The following is a 16005-nucleotide window of genomic DNA, read 5'->3' on the forward strand; positions in this document are numbered from 1 at the left end:
TCTCAAACTTTTTGTTGTTTCTATTTTTATCTTATTGTACCGACTATGTCTTGAAAGGCTGTAGTTATTATTTTTCATTGGTTCATTGTTTAGTCTTTCTACTTAGACTAAGAACAGCTTACACAACCCAGTTGCAGTTTTATAATATTCTGTATTTTTCTATGTACTTACTATTATCAGTGAGTTTTGTGTCTTCAGGTGATTATTTATTGTTCATGAATGTCATTTTCTTTTTGATTGAAATATTCCTTTTAGCATTTCTTGTAGGACAGGTCTGGTGTAATAAAATCCATCATCTTTTGATTATCAGAGGATGTCTTTATTTCTTCTTTATGTTTGAGGCATATTTTCACCAGATATTCTATTCTAGGAAAAAAGTTTTTTTCTGTCAGCACATTAAATATGTCATGTCACTCCATCTTGACCTGTAAGGTTTCCACTAAAAAGCCTGCTGCCAGATGTATTTGTGCTCCATTGTATGTTATCTGTTTCTTTTTTCTTATTGGTTATAGAAGAGTCCCTTAATCCTTGACCTTAGATAATTTGATTATTAAATGTGTTGAGGTAGTCTTCTTTGGGTTAAATCTGCTTGGTTTTCTGTAACCTTCTTGTACTTGATATGGATATCATTCTCTAGGTTTGGGAAGTTGTTTGTCACTATCCTTTTGAATAAACTTTCCACTCCTGTCTTGTTCCCTACTTCTTTTTTTAAGGTCAATACTCTTAGATTTACCTTTTGCAGGTTATTTTTTACATCCTGTAGGTATACTTCATTGTTTTTAATTCTTTATTTTTTTGTCTCCTCTGACTGTGTATTTTCACATCGCTTGTCTTCCAGCTCAACAATTCTTTCTTCCGCTTGATCTATTCTGCTATTAAAGAATAGCATGTTTAATGTCTTCTTCAGTATTTTCACATAGCTTGTCTTCACGCTCAACAAATCTTTCTTCTGCTTGATCTATTCTACTATTAAAGAATCGCATGTCTAATGTCTCCTTCAATAAGTTAATTGCATGTTTCAGCTCCAGAATCTCTGCTTGATTTTTAAAAATTATTTCAATCTCTTTGTTCAATTTGTCTGATAGAATGCAGAATTCCTTCTCTGTGTTATCTTGATTTTCTTCCATTTTCCTCAACAAGACTATTTTGAATTCTTTTTCTGAAAGTTCTCATATCTCAGTTTCTCCACAGTTGTTCCCTATTGCTTTATTTAGTTCATTTGGTGAGGTCATGTGTTCTTGGATGGTGTTAATGCTAGCAGATACTCTTCAGTGTCTGGGCACTGAAGAGTTAGGTATTTACTGTTTTCTTCACTATCTGGGCTTATTTGTAACCATCCTTCTTGGGAAGACTTTCCACATATTTGAAAGGACTTGGGTGTTGTGACCTAAGCTGTATCTGCTTTAGGGGGCACCCCTACCCCAGTAATGCTGTGGTTCTTGCAGACTCCTGGAAGTATGGTATTGATGGTCTTAAACAAGATCTGGGAGAATTCTCTGGGTTACCAGGCAGAGAAACGTGTTCTCTTCTCTTGCTTTCTCACAAAGAATGTCTGTCTCATTGTTCTGAGTCACCTAAATATGAGTATGGAGTGAAAAAATGCCCCCTGTGGCCACTGACACCAGACTGCACTGGGTCAGACCTGAAGCCAGCCAAAAACTGAGCCTTGGGTTGTCCAAGGTCACCACTCCCTGGTTACTGCCTATGTTCACTGCAGGCCCTGGGCCTCTAAAATCAGCAGGTGGCAAAACAGCCAGGCCAGTGTTTTACCCCACAGGGTGATAAAGGCCCCGGCCTAGGTTGGTTCAGAGGTTTTATCTGTGAGTCAGGGACCAGAGTCAAAAACCTTAGATGTCTGCCTGATGTTCTATAGTACTGCAACTGGGCTGGCAGTCATATGGCAAGTTAAAGTCCTTCTCACTCTTCCCTCCCCTTTCCAAAGGCAGAGGAGCCTCACCTCATGGTCTAACACCACTCCAGGACTCCAGACCATGACAAGTACTGTCAGACAACTACTAATGTTCCCTTAAGGTTTAGGTGCTCCTAAGTCAGTTTGTACTGAGTGCTGGCTGGCCTAGGTTTCACCCTTCTGGCCACTGGGATCTCATCTGGTCCAGGGCATGTCCAGAAATGCATCCAGGAGTCAACTCCTGGAATTAGGGACCCCAGGAGCCCAACTGGTTCTCTACCCCCTGTGCCCATGCTGGTACCTGAAGTCAGCAAGTCTCAGAGGCTCTCCTAAGGCCCTCAATGTAGTACCTAGGTATCACTGCTGGTTATTCAGGGCCCATGGGCTCTTAGTTAGCCTGGATGAATGCTGCCATGACTGCATCATTTCCTTCAGGGCAGTGGGTTCCTGTTTGGCTCAGGGTATGTCAAGAAATGTCATCTGGGTGCTTTGGCTTAGAGCAGGCCTCATTACTTTGACTACTGTCCTGTCCTGCTGTGGCTAAGCTGATATCCAAGATGTAAGACAAAGTCTTCCCCACTCTTCCCTCTGCCCTCCTCAAGCAGAAGGAAGGGGTTTCTTCTGGAGCTGTGAACTGTGAAGACTGGGATTAGGGGTTGGGTGATGCCAGCACTCCCTTGGCTGCCCCAGCTGTTGCAGCTGGTGCCTCTGAATATCGCATGTCTTCCCCCAATCCACTGTCTCTGGGCCTAGTTCAGCACTAGGACTCACTTTAAGTCATTATGTCCTAGATTGTCTCTCTAGTTTATTTAGAGACACAACGCAGAGTAGGTAGCCTTAGATGGCAAGATTTGCAGGAACTCGACTTCAGACCCCTGTGATCAACAATTCCATCATGGCTAGGATTGGTTTAAATGTTCCCTCCATGGGCAGGCATTAGGTGAGTTTGGTCTGATTTTCCTTTCTGCTCTAACAGCACAGCACTTTGTTCAGTAACTCACAGTTGCTGTGTTATCCCTCCCTCAGTGCCTAGAGAAAGGCTCTGTATATCATGGCACAGCTGCAAGTGTGGAGATAGGGGAAAGCTTTGGTGGTGTCAGTGATTCAAGACTGTCTTATCTATCTCTTCTGTGCCTCTTTCATGGATATGAAGTTAAAACCAGGTACTATGAGTACTAACCTGTTTTTTTGTTTATTTGTTTGTTTGTTTCATGAAGGTGGTGTTTTTTTGTGTGTGTGGACATAGTTGTTAAATTTGTATCTTGGAAGAGGAACAGTTGGTATCACCTTCTTTCCTCCAGCTGGCTCTGCTCTGCCTAATTTGTTGAGAGTCTTTATAATGAAGAAATGTCCGATTCTCAAATGCTTTTTCTGCTTCTATTGAAATGATCATATAGTTTTGTTTATTCTGTTATTGTGATATGCTTCCTTGCATATGTTGCATATGTTGACTCATCTTTGCTTCCTTGAAATGAGTTCCACTTGATTATGCTGAATGATCTTTTAAATGTGCTGTTCAGTTTCCAGGCTAGGCACAGTGTCTCATGCCTGTAATCCCAGCACTTTGGGAAGCTACGAGGAGCCGATCGCTTGAACCCAGGAGTCTGAGACCAGCCCAGGTAACATGGAAAAACCCCATCTCTACAAAAAACACAAACATTAGCTAGGTGTGCTGTCACAGGCCTATAGTTCCAGCTACTCAGGAGGCTGAGGTAAAAGTATTGCTTGAGGCCAAGATGTCAGGGACACAACAAGCCAGGATTGTGCCTCTGCATTCCAACTGGGCTGACACAGAGCGACCCCTTCTCAAAAACAAACAAACAGAAATTCACTTTTCTTGTAATTTATTAAGAATTTTAGCACCTCTGTTCAACAGGGACATCAGTCTGTACTTTTCTTTTTGTGTTATTTCCTTGTTTGGTTTTGGTATCAGGGTAATGTTGGCATGCTAGAATGAGTTAGAAAATTCCATTATCTTTTTTTTTTTTTTGCATAATTTGAGAAAAGTACTATCAGTTTTCTTTTTAAGAACATGTTTGCTAGAATTGAGCAGTGAAGACATCAGGTTTTGGGCTTTTTTGGTAGGTGAATTTTATTACTGGTTTAATCTCCTTACTCATTACTTGTCTGTTTTGATTCTCTGTATATTCCGAATTCAGTCTTGATAGGTTGTATGTGTCCAAAAATGTACCCGTTTATCCCAGGTTTACCAATTTTTTTTTTTTTTTTACAAATATTTGTTTCTTATGGTCTTTTATGATACTTCGTGTTTTTTGTAGAACCAGAGGTAATGTCTCCTTTTTCACCTCTGATTTTATTTATTTGGATCTTCTGTCTTTTTTTCTTAGTCTAATAAAAGGTTTGTCAGTTTTGTTTTTATTTTTTTAAAACAAATCTTTACTTTTTTTTGTATTTACATTTAGTCTCTATGTTGTTTATTTCTGCTCTGATATTCATTATTTCCTTTTCTACTTGTTTTTGGTAAGGTTGTTCTTGTTTTTCTAGCTCCTTAAGGTGCAATGTTTGGTTGTTTATTTGAGAGCTTTCCTCTTTTTGAGAAGGCATTTATTGCTATAAGCTTTCCTCTTAGAACTGGTTTTGCTGTATCTCATCTATTATGCTATGTTGTGTCTCCATGGTCATTTGTCTAAAAACGTTTCAAATTTCCCTTTTAGTTCCTTCATTGACCTATTGGTTTTAAATAAACATGCTGTTTAGTTTCCAAATGTTTACAAAATTTCCAAGTTTTCTTCTGTTATTAATTACCAGTTTTATACCATTATGACCAGAAAAGATTCTTGATGTAATTCTAAATTTTTTTCAATTTGTTACAACTTGTTTTACGGCCTAACTTATGAGCTATTCTAGAGAATATTCTATGTGCAGTTGAGAAGAATGTGTTCTACAGCTGTTGAATTAAATATTCCAAAAATGCCTGTTAGAGCCATTTGGTCTAGAATGTACTTTAAATTCAGTGCCTTTTTGTTGATTTTCTGTCTGGGGTATCTTTCCATTGCTGAAAGTAGGGAGTTGAAGTCTCCTACTATTATTGCATTGCAATCTTTCTCTCTCTCGTTAGAGCTATTAATATTTGCTTTATATATAGAGCTGCTCTAATGTTGAGTGTATATAAATATATATATATATATTTACAATTCTCAAGTGCTTATGCTGAATTGATGCCTTTATCATTATATGACGACTTTCTTTGTTTCTTTTTTCTGTTTTTACTTAAAGTCTACTTTACCTGATTTACATATAGGTGCTCCTGGTCTTTTATTGTTTCCAATAGCGTGGAGTGTCTCTTGCTATCACTTCACTTTCAGGCTATGAGTCCTTAGAGGTAATATGGGTCTCTTGCAGGGAGCATATAGTGGAGCATTGTTTCTTTTTTTTTAATCCACTAACCCACTCTATGTCTTTTAATTGAATAATTCAATTCATTGTTATTCAAAGTAATTATTGATAAAGATTAACTACTGCCATTTTTAATTGGTTTCTAGTCGTTTGACCGATATTTTTTTCTTCCTCTCTTCTTCCTTCTTTTGTGTTTTTTTTTTTTTTTCTATTAGTGTTGTTTGTCTCTTCTCTTTTTATTTGTAGTGTACTTACTATAGATTTGTGCTGTGGTTACTATGAGGCTCACAAAATTCTTATATTTATAACAGCTTATTTTACCATGACAACAACTTGTGATTCACTTTTTACAAGAAAAATCAACACTACATTTTTACTCTACTTCAGTCCACATTTTGAATTTTTGATGTCACAACTTACAACTTTTTAAATCACATATCTTTCAACCACTATTGTAGCTATTATTTTAAATTGTTTCCTGTATTATAGCTTCACTCTTATATTCTATTATATTCAGAGTGGTAAACTTCGCTCTGGGTAGTTGATACTTGAATTTCTGTAGGAGAGAGAGAAACTGGAGAATGCCTACACTGCTATTTTGCTGATGTTATTCTCTCCACGATTCTCTTATTTTAATCAATGGAATCTTAAATCATGGCAAGTATAATAATGTAAAATAAAGTAAAGAAAGAACAGAAGAAGTCAATTAGAGAACATGTGTGGACTTGAGTTATATTCTTCCAACAAAACATAAATGTTTATATGTATGTGTATACACACACACACACACACACACACACAGGAATGTATTGTACCTTAAAATAAAAGATACCCTCAAACACAAATTTAAAAATATTTAAATGTCAAGAATATGCTGAAACTTTTGTACCCGGTACGATCTATTGTGAGTTCTGAAACTCAGTATGCTTCTCTAAACACATGAAAATACAGACAGTGGAATGGGGTCCAGACACACCGGTTTGTTTTTGTGAAACAAAAAACAATACATGTATTTTTAAATAATTAAGTTGGGTATTGGAAAGCAAAGGACAACAGAAAATTTTAGTGACGTGGACTCTGAGTGTTATTCGTTTATGATTAATCTGTTTGTTGAAGAACTTCACCTATTTTCCAGTGTTTAATTTTAAAATTAGTGTTCTCATTGTGAGAAGAGTATCTGGGATAGGAGATAGTATCTTGACCATTTGTGGAAAAAAACAACTTGCCATGCTCAAACAGCAGGATTTTCAGAAATAGAATAGTGTGCCAGACGTTTATTTTCAACGTAACATCAACCCAGCTCCTATCTTCATTTTCTTCTGCAGTGCAGAACAGAAGTCTGAAACTACAGTTCCTGAAGTCCCTTTCTCCATAGCTTGCTTCTACCTTAGATTCCTCTATAAGATGTACTTAAAGAAGATTTGGAAGAAGATAAAGACAAGGCATTCTCTGGCAGCAGCTGCTGGTAGCAGCTGAGATCACCAACAGTAGCTTTCCTTGCTTCTGGAAGTTTTCCTGAGAAACATCCACTGCAGCACCATGGATAATTAGTGAGGGCATCACTAAGATTCCTGAACTTTGGAATTTTCTGGAAATAGCATTTCCGACCTTTGTTCCCTCAGTGCTTCCAATACTTGCAGAAGCCTTTTGTTCCCTTTATTAAAGCTCTCTTTGCTCAAAAACTAAGAAGTAAAAATGAATTAGTGTTTTATGTTACTTTTGGAGTTGGTCTATTACTGTCGCTAAATGAAACTGTATATGTACATATCAGGGAATCAATTCCACAGATGATTGTGAAACCACTAATAGGAATCATTGAAGCATTTTGCAAAACTCTCTGAACTTTGATATTTACTAAGTGACCTTAAAGACCTAGCTTCATGGTAGTGCACTTAAATTCAGAATTATATGGTAACTCATAATGAAAGATTTCAAACAGTGCAACTGAAACTTTTGTATTAACATACTGCTGAGAATATCTAACATGCTGTTACTAATCAATGTCATTCTCACCTTGTGGGTTTCCTGTGCTAATGGACAAGGTAAGTTGAAAGAGATCTAAACACTCAGCTTCCCTCTTAATTGTAACTTCATGTAATATCTAGCTTCTATGTCTATAATTCTTTTATAAATCTAACAGGATATATTCACTATGCTAGCAGAAGTAGCATATTTTGTGAGAGTATAACAGAAATTAATTTTATGAAAAAAATCTCATTCCAACTTAAAGAAAAAATGAATAATATTTTCTTTGCTTTACAAGTTCTGCAGCATAAAAGGCATTTAATATTCATTATGGAGATATGTGAATATACTCATAAAATTTTAAGTAGGAAACATGTCATTAGATAGATTCTAACCTTAAAATATTCAGAAGTTTCTTATTCATAATACAAGGGGAACTTTGGGAGTGATCGACATTTTCATAATCTTACATATAGTGATTTTTTATAGATTCATATATCAAAACAGCAAATAAAATATTTTAAATTATGCCATTTCTTACATTTCCATTATACCTTAAGAAAACTGCTAAAACTAATTAACATAAGAATTTAATATTTCAACAAGATTAGCAATATGTAAATCACAACATACATGTAATCAAAAAGCAGAATATAAACTTACATTGGAATGGCAGTAAATTTTAATTTGCATTTCTGAGTTCTCTAGCAAACGTGTAATAAACAAATACAGAAATAAATACCTTTCATAGCTTTATGTCATTGTTCTCTGATATGTTTTCTCTTCAGTAGTCATGTATTTTCTATATTAACTATTTATTTGAATGCAGGCCTTGCATATTAAAGAACTATATCATAACATTAGCAGTGGAACCACATGGTGTAAAAATCATGGAGAATCAAGGGTGTGTGGCCATTAATGAAGAAAACAAATTCTGTAATTATCCAAAACTTTATAATGTTCCAACAAATGTAGTGTGGGATAATACTGGAAATCCCATTGCCAATTTATGAGAGCATCTTTTCCCTCAGCCACTCCTCTCAAAGCTGTGCCACCTTATTTGATTCTAGGTTAAGAATTTTAGGTTTTACAGTATTATCTATCACATGATTTGCTAGTTTTAACTGCTGTGCAAAATCAACCTTGATTTGTACCAATATGAAAAAAAAGCAATTTCTCCTGTTATTTCCTTTGTTAACTAAACTGCTACAGGCACATTTTTTAAAATAAGGATTAAATAGATTAAAGTAGAATGCAATGCAGAAAAATAGAGAAAATCAGTACTCTTTTGAAATGACTGAAATTAGATTAGAATAAGCTCTATACTTTCTTACTTACTTTCTCAAAAGCACTATAAGAATCATGACAAATTCTTTCTTATTTGATATTCCAGTCGAAAACTTGTCTCCTCCAATGAACTCTTTGTAAGAGTAAACTTGAGCAAAATGTCTAGTATATTTGGGTCGTACCTATATATCTCAAAGGAGAAAGTAACTCATTTAGTGGAATAACACCTTGGTAGAGAGAAACATCTTTGTGTATTCAGTAGCATTGGCTCAACTGCATTCCTCCAAAATTCATTTGTTGAAGCCCAAATTCCCAATACCTGAGAATGTGAGTGCATTTGGAGAAGGAGTGCTTAAAGATGTAATTAAGTTAAAGGTCAATGATTCAGGTGGGCCCTACTCCAGTATAACTGGTGTCAATAAGAAGAGAAAATAAGGACACACCATATAGAGAGAAGACCACATTAAGGCATAGACAGAATACAACCATTTACAAGGCAAAGGAAGAGGCCTCAGAAGAATGCAACTCTGTTGACAGCTATATCTCAAATTATTAGCTTCCAGACCTGTAAGGAAATAAATTTCTATGAAAAAGTGGTACTTTGTTACAGTAACGCTAGCAGAAAAATACAATGATATTTACACAATTTATTAAAATAATATTAATTAAAACTAATTTTTACTTTTCACTCAAGGATACGGATATACCCACCATATATATTTTAGAGGGTATCTACCAGAATTTGGTAATTATATCTTGGCTGTATTGTCCTTGCTGAGTTTTGTGTTGTTGAATACTTTGTGTTTATATATACCTGTATTCATACATATTTAGAATCTGGTAAACCAAATCTAAGAAATATTTTTCATATGATTAATGAAGGACATACTTTGTGAGCTGCTTATGCTAGGAAATTTTTTATAATGGTAGTTGATGTTTCAGTTCTGAATAACATTTATTTTGGGAGCCACACTATTTGAAAGATAAACTTGACAGAAAATTAGTAATCATAACCTATTATAATGTTCATTGACTTTGTATTGAACATTATTTCTTCCATCAACTCATAAATTATTAACACTTATTTAGATATAGGTTGTCAGGAAAATTATTTTAATTATGAATATCCTTTTAAAATTGTATAAACATTACATTCATCTATTACAGTTGCCATAAAAAAGTATCAAGGGTGACAATTAGTATTGTAGAGCAGGGTTGCTTCTAAATCCCTTTCAAACTAGATCATTTTCAATACTCAATGCATTACAATCAATTGCCATTGTACTTCTTTGGGACGCTCAAATTTGTTTGAAATCTCACTAAGAATCTGGCTTCTGTGTGTATTTCATGTGCCCCCATTAAGCTTTGACATAACAAAAGGTTCCAGGCTTTCCTTGACTTTTCCTACTACACATCCAGTTCCAATAATTTCTCTATGAAACTCCAGTGACTTCTAGTGGGAGAAACGATTTTTAGAAATCAATCTAAACTATGAAAACCTCACTTCAGGTTCGAAAACATCATTTATTAAGAAAAAGAATTTTTGGTCGGGCATGGTGGCATGGTGGCTCATGCCTGTAATCCCAGCAATTTGGAGGCCGAGGTGGGTCCATCTCTTGAGGCCAGAAGTTCGAGACGAGCCTGGCCAACATGGTGAAACACTGTCTCCACTAAAAATTCAAAAAATTAGCCAGGCATGGTGGCAAACACCTGTAATTTCAGCTACTCAGGAGGCTGAGGCAGGAGAATCACTTGAACCCAGGAAGTGGAGATTGCAATGAGTCAATATCGTACTACTGAACTCCAGCCTTGGCGACAGAGCAAGACTGTCTCAATAAATAAATAAATAAAATTATTTCATTTAGTTTATTTCCCTTTCTTCCTCGGACTAAATATCCTGCAACCATAAGAAAATGTAGGAGTATCTCAGGACGTTACACAGAGCAGGGAAGGTTAGATTTTCCAATACGGAGGAGACTCAGTACAAAACTGTGCCTCCATGCTTGAAGGGCTGCGTCGGAGAAGTTGTCATGAGTCACCCAACAAACCTCTAGGGCCAGTTCCGTAACTAGCAGATGCTTCCTACAAAATAAAGATGTCACTTCTCTGAATTTAGTCTTCTCATCTGCACACTAAAGCTATCGTGCCACTAGCCTCCTTCCAGTTCTCTCTGATTTATGATGATTCAAACTTACAGATTTTTCTTTAGTTATATTCTTTTTTTTTAAGTATTTTTTAATTTAATTTTATTTTTCTTTTTTTAATTTTTTTTTTATTATACTTTAAGTTCTAGGGTACATGTGCATAACGTGCAGGTTTGTTACATATGTATACTTGTGCCATGTTGGTGTGCTGCACCCATCAACTCGTCAACACCCATCAATTCGTCATTTATATCAGGTATAACTCCCAATGCAATCCCTCCCCCCGCCCCCCTCCCCATGATAGGCCCCGATGTGTGATGTTCCCCTTCCGGAGTCCAAGTGATGTCATTGTTCAGTTCCCACTTTTGAGTGAGAACATGCGGTGTTTGGTTTTCTGTTCTTGTGATAGTTTGCTAAGAATGATGGTTTCCAGCTGCATCTATGTCTCTACAAAGGACACAAACTCATCCTTTTTTATGGCTGCATAATATTCCATGGTGTATATGTGCCACATTTTCTTAATCCAGTCTGCCACAGATGGACATTTGGGTTGATTCCAAGTCTTTGCTATTGTGAATAGTGCCTCAATAAACATGCGTGTGCATGTGTCTTTATAGCAGCATGATTTATAATCCTTTGGGTATATACCCAGTAGTGGGATGGCTGGGTCATATGGTACCTCTAGTTCTAGATCCTTGAGGAATCACCATACTGTTTTCCATAATGGTTGAACTGGTTTACAATCCCACCAACAGTGTAAAAGTGTTCCTATTTCTCCACATCCTCTCCAACACCTGTTGTTTCCTGACTTTTGAATGATTGCCATTCTAACTGATGTGAGATGGTATCTCATTGTGGTTTTGATTTGCATCTCTCTGATGACCAGTGATGATGAGCATTTTTTCATGTGTCTGTTGGCTGTATGAATGTCTTCTTTTGAGAAATGTCTGTTCATATCCTTTGCCCACTTTTTGATGGGGTTGTTTGTTTTTTTCCTGTAAATTTGAGTTCTTTGTAGATTCTGGATATTAGCCCTTTGTCAGATGAGTAGATTGTAAAAATTTTCTCCCATTCTGTAGGTTGCCTGTTCACTCACTTATGCTGTGCAGAAGCTCTTTAGTTTAATTAGATCCCATTTGTCAATTTTGGCTTTTGCTGCCGTTGCTTTTGGTGTTTTAGACATGAAGTCCTTCCCCATACCTATGTCCTGAATGGTACTACCTAGGTTTTCTTCTAGGGTTTTTATGGTATTAGGTCTAACATTTAAGTCTCTAATCCATCTTGAATTAATTTTCATATAAGGAGTAAGGAAAGGATCCAGTTTCAGCTTTCTACTTATGGCTAGCCAATTTTCCCAGCACCATTTATTAAATAGGGAATCCTTTCCCCATTTCTTGTTTCTCTCAGGTTTGTCAAAGATCAGATGGCTGTAGATGTGTGGTATTATTTCTGAGGACTCTGTTCTGTTCCATTGGTCTATATCTCTGTTTTGGTACCAGTACCATGCTGTTTTGGTTACTGTAGCCTTGTAGTATAGTTTGAAGTCAGGTAGCCTGACGCCTCCAGCTTTGTTCTTATGACTTAGGATTGTCTTGGCAATGCGGGCTATTTTTTGGTTCCATAAGAACTTTAAAGTAGTTTTATCCAATTCTGTGAAGAAAGTTAGTGGTAGCTTGATGGGGATGGCATTGAATCTATAAAAAACCTTGGGCAGTATGGCCATTTTCACGATATTGATTCTTCCTATACATCAGCATGGTATGTTCTTCCATTTGTTAGTGTCCTCTCTGATTTCACTGAGCAGTGGTTTGTAGTTCTCCTTGAAGAGGTCCTTTACATCCCTTGTAAGCTGGATTCCTAGGTATTTTATTCTCTTTGAAGCAATTGTGAATGGAAGTTCATTCATGATTTGGCTCTCTGTTTGTCTGTTACTGGTGTATAAGAATGCTTGTGATTTTTGCACCTTAATTTTGTATCCTGAGACTTTGCTGAAGTTGCTTATCAGCTAAAGAAGATTTTGGGCTGAGACAATGGGGTTTTCTAAATATACAATCATGTCATCTGCAAACAGGGACAATTTGACTTCCTCTTTTCCTAACTGGATACCCTTGATTTCTTTCTCTTGCCTGATTGCCCTAGCCAGAACTTCCAACACTATGTTGAATAGGAGGGTGAGAGAGGGCATCCCTGTCTTATGTCAGTTTTCAAAGGGAATTTTTCCAGTTTTTGCCCTTTCAGTATGATGTTGGCTGTAGGTTTGTCATAAATAGCTCTTATTATTTTGAGGTACGTTCCGTCAATACCGAATTTATTGAGCGTTTTTAGCATGAAGGGCTGTTGAATTTTGTCAAAAGCCTTTTCTGCATCTATTGAGATAATCATGTGGTTCTTGTCTTTGGTTCTGTTTATATGCTGGATTACATTTATTGATTTGCGAATGTTGAACCAGCCTTGCATCCCAGGGATGAAGCCCACTTGATCATGGTGGATAAGCTTTTTGATGTGCTGCTGAATCCGGTTTGCCAGTATTTTATTGAGGATTTTTGCATCGATGTTCATCAGGGATATTGGTCTAAAATTCTCTTTTTTTTGTTGTGTCTCTGCCAGGCTTTGGTATCAGGATGATGTTGGCCTCATAAAATGAGTTAGGGAGGATTACCTCTTTTTCAATTGATTGGAATAGTTTCAGAAGGAATGGTACCAGATCCTCCTTGTACCTCTGGTAGAATTCAGCTGTGAATCCATCTGGTCCTGAACTTTTTGTGGTTGGTAGGCTATTAATTATTCCCTCAATTTCAGAGCCTGCTATTGGTCTATTCAGGGATTCAACTTCTTCCTGGTTTAGTCTTGGAAGAGTGTAAGTGTCCAGGAAATTATCCATTTCTTCTAGATTTTCTAGTTGATTTGTGTAGAGGTGTTTATAGTATTCTCTGATGTTAGTTTGTATTTCTGTGGGGTCTGTGGTGATATCCCCTTTATCATTTTTTATTGCGTCTATTTGATTCTTCTCTCTTTTCTTCTTTATTAGTCTTGCTAGCGGTCTGTCAATTTTGTTGATTTTTTCAAAAAACCAACTCCTAGATTCATTGATTTTTTGGAGGGTTTTTTGTGTCTCTATCTCCTTCAGTTCTGCTCTGATCTTAGTTATTTCTTGCCTTCTGCTAGCTTTTGAATGTGTTTGCTCTTGCTTCTCCAGTTCTTTTAATTGTGATGTTAGAGTGTCAATTTTAGATCTTTCCTGCTTTCTCTTGTGGGCATTTAGTGCTATAAATTTCCCTCTACACACTGCTTTAATGTGTCCCAGAGATTCTGGTATGTTGTATCTTTGTTCTCATTGGTTTCAAAGAACATCTTTATTTCTGCCTTCATTTCGTTATCCACCCAGTAGTCATTCAGGAGCAGGTTGTTCAGTTTCCATGTAGTTGAGCAGTTTTGATTGAGTTTCTTAGTCCTGAGTCCTAGTTTGATTGCACTGTGGTCTGAGAGACAGTTTGTTATAATTTCTGTTCTTTTACATTTGCTAAGGAGTGCTTTACTTCCAATTATGTGGTCAATTTTGTAATAAGTGCAATGTGGTGCTGAGAAGAATGTATATTGTGTTGATTTGGGGTGGAGAGTTCTATAGATGTCTATTAGGTCCGCTTGGTGCAGAGATGAGTTCAATTCTTGGATATCCTTGTTAACTTTCTGTCTCGTTGATCTGTCTAATGTTGACAGTGGAGTGTTGAAGTCTCCCATTATTATTGTATGTGAGTCTAACTCCCTTTGTAAGTCTCTAAGGACTTGCTTTATGAATCTGGGTGCTCCTGTATTGGGTGCATATATATTTAGGAGAGTTAGCTCTTCCTGTTGAATTGATCCCTTTACCATTATGTAATCGCCTTCTTTGTCTCTTTTGATCTTTGATGGTTTAAAGTCTATTTTATCAGCGACTAGGATTGCAACCCCTGCTTTTTTTTTTTCTCCATTTACTTGGTAGATCTTCCTCCATCCCTTTATTTTGAGCCTACGTACGTCTCTGCATGTGAGATGGGTCTTCTGAATACAGCAGACTGATGGGTCTTGACTCTTTATCCAGTTTGCCAGTCTGTGTCTTTTAATCGGAGCATTTAGTCCATTTACATTTAAGGTTAATATTGTTATGTGTGAACTTGATCCTGCCATTATGATATTAACTGGTTATTTTGCTCGTTAATTGATGCAGTTTCTTCGTAGCCTCGATGGTCTTTACATTTTGGCATGTTTTTGCAATGGCTGGTACCGGTTGTTCCTTTCCATGTTTAGGGCTTCCTTCAGGGTCTCTTGTAAGGCAGGCCTGGTAGTGACAAAATCTCTAAGCATTTGCTTATCTGTAAAGGATTTTATTTCTCCTTCACTGATGAATCTTAGTTTGGCTGGATATGAAATTCTGGGTTTAAAATTCTTTTCTTTAAGAACGTTGAATATTGGCCCCCACTCTCTTCTGGCTTGTAGAGTTTCTGCAGAGAGGTCTGCTGTTAGTCTGATGGGCTTCCCTTTGTGGGTAACCCGACCTTTCTCTCTGGCTGCCCTTAAGATTCTTTCCTTCATTTCAACTTTGGTGAATCTGGCAGTTATGTGTCTTGGAGTTGCTCTTCTCGAGGAGTATCTTTGTGGCATTCTCTGTATTTCCTGAATTTGAATGTTGGCCTGCCCTACTAGGTTGGGGTAGTTCTCCTGGATGATATCCTGAAGAGTGTTTTCCAACTTGGTTCCATTTTCCCCCTCAATTTCAGGCACCCCAATCAGAGGTAGATTTGGTCTTTTTACATAATCCCATACTTCTTGCAGGCTTTGTTCATTTCTTTTTCTTCTTTTTTCTTTTGGTTTCTCTTCTCGCTTCGTTTCATTCATTTGATCCTCAATCGCTGATACTCTTTCTTCCAGTTGATCGAGTCGGTTACTGAAGCTTGTGCATTTGTCACATATTTCTCGTGTCATGGTTTTCATCTCTGTCATTTCATTTATGACCTTCTCTGCATTAATTATTCTAGCTATCAATTCTTCCACTCTTTTTTCAAGATTTTTAGTTTCTTTGCGCTGGGTACGTAATTCCTCCTTTAGCTCTGAGAAGTTTGATGGACTGAAGCCTTCTTCTCTCATTTCGTCAAAGTCATTCTCTGACCAGCTTTGATCCATTGCTGGCGATGAGCTGCGCTCCTTTGCAGGGGGAGATGCGCTCTTATTTCTTGAATTTCCAGCTTTTCTGCCCTGCTTCTTCCCCATCTTCGTGGTTTTATCTGCCTCTGGTCTTTGATGATGGTGACGTACTGATGGGGTTTTGGTATAGGTGTTCTTCCTGTTTGATAGTTTTCCTTCTAATAG

At 37.0% G+C, this 16005-nt stretch overlaps 1 protein-coding gene across 1 annotated transcript in view; it reads left to right on the forward strand.

Moving 5' to 3' along the window:
* The first annotated feature begins 7201 nt into the window (after window positions 1-7201).
* The window catches only part of CFHR4 (complement factor H related 4), a 39380-nt gene continuing 30576 nt past the window's right edge, over window positions 7202-16005 (forward strand). The window contains exon 1 of the mRNA XM_030929656.1: window positions 7202-7308. Coding sequence (XP_030785516.1) covers window positions 7251-7308 — 58 coding nt within the window. The 5' untranslated portion in view covers window positions 7202-7250. The remainder of the gene's footprint in view (window positions 7309-16005) is intronic.

Source organism: Rhinopithecus roxellana, chromosome 1 (assembly GCF_007565055.1).
Source record: "Rhinopithecus roxellana isolate Shanxi Qingling chromosome 1, ASM756505v1, whole genome shotgun sequence".
Lineage (NCBI taxonomy): Eukaryota > Metazoa > Chordata > Mammalia > Primates > Cercopithecidae > Rhinopithecus > Rhinopithecus roxellana.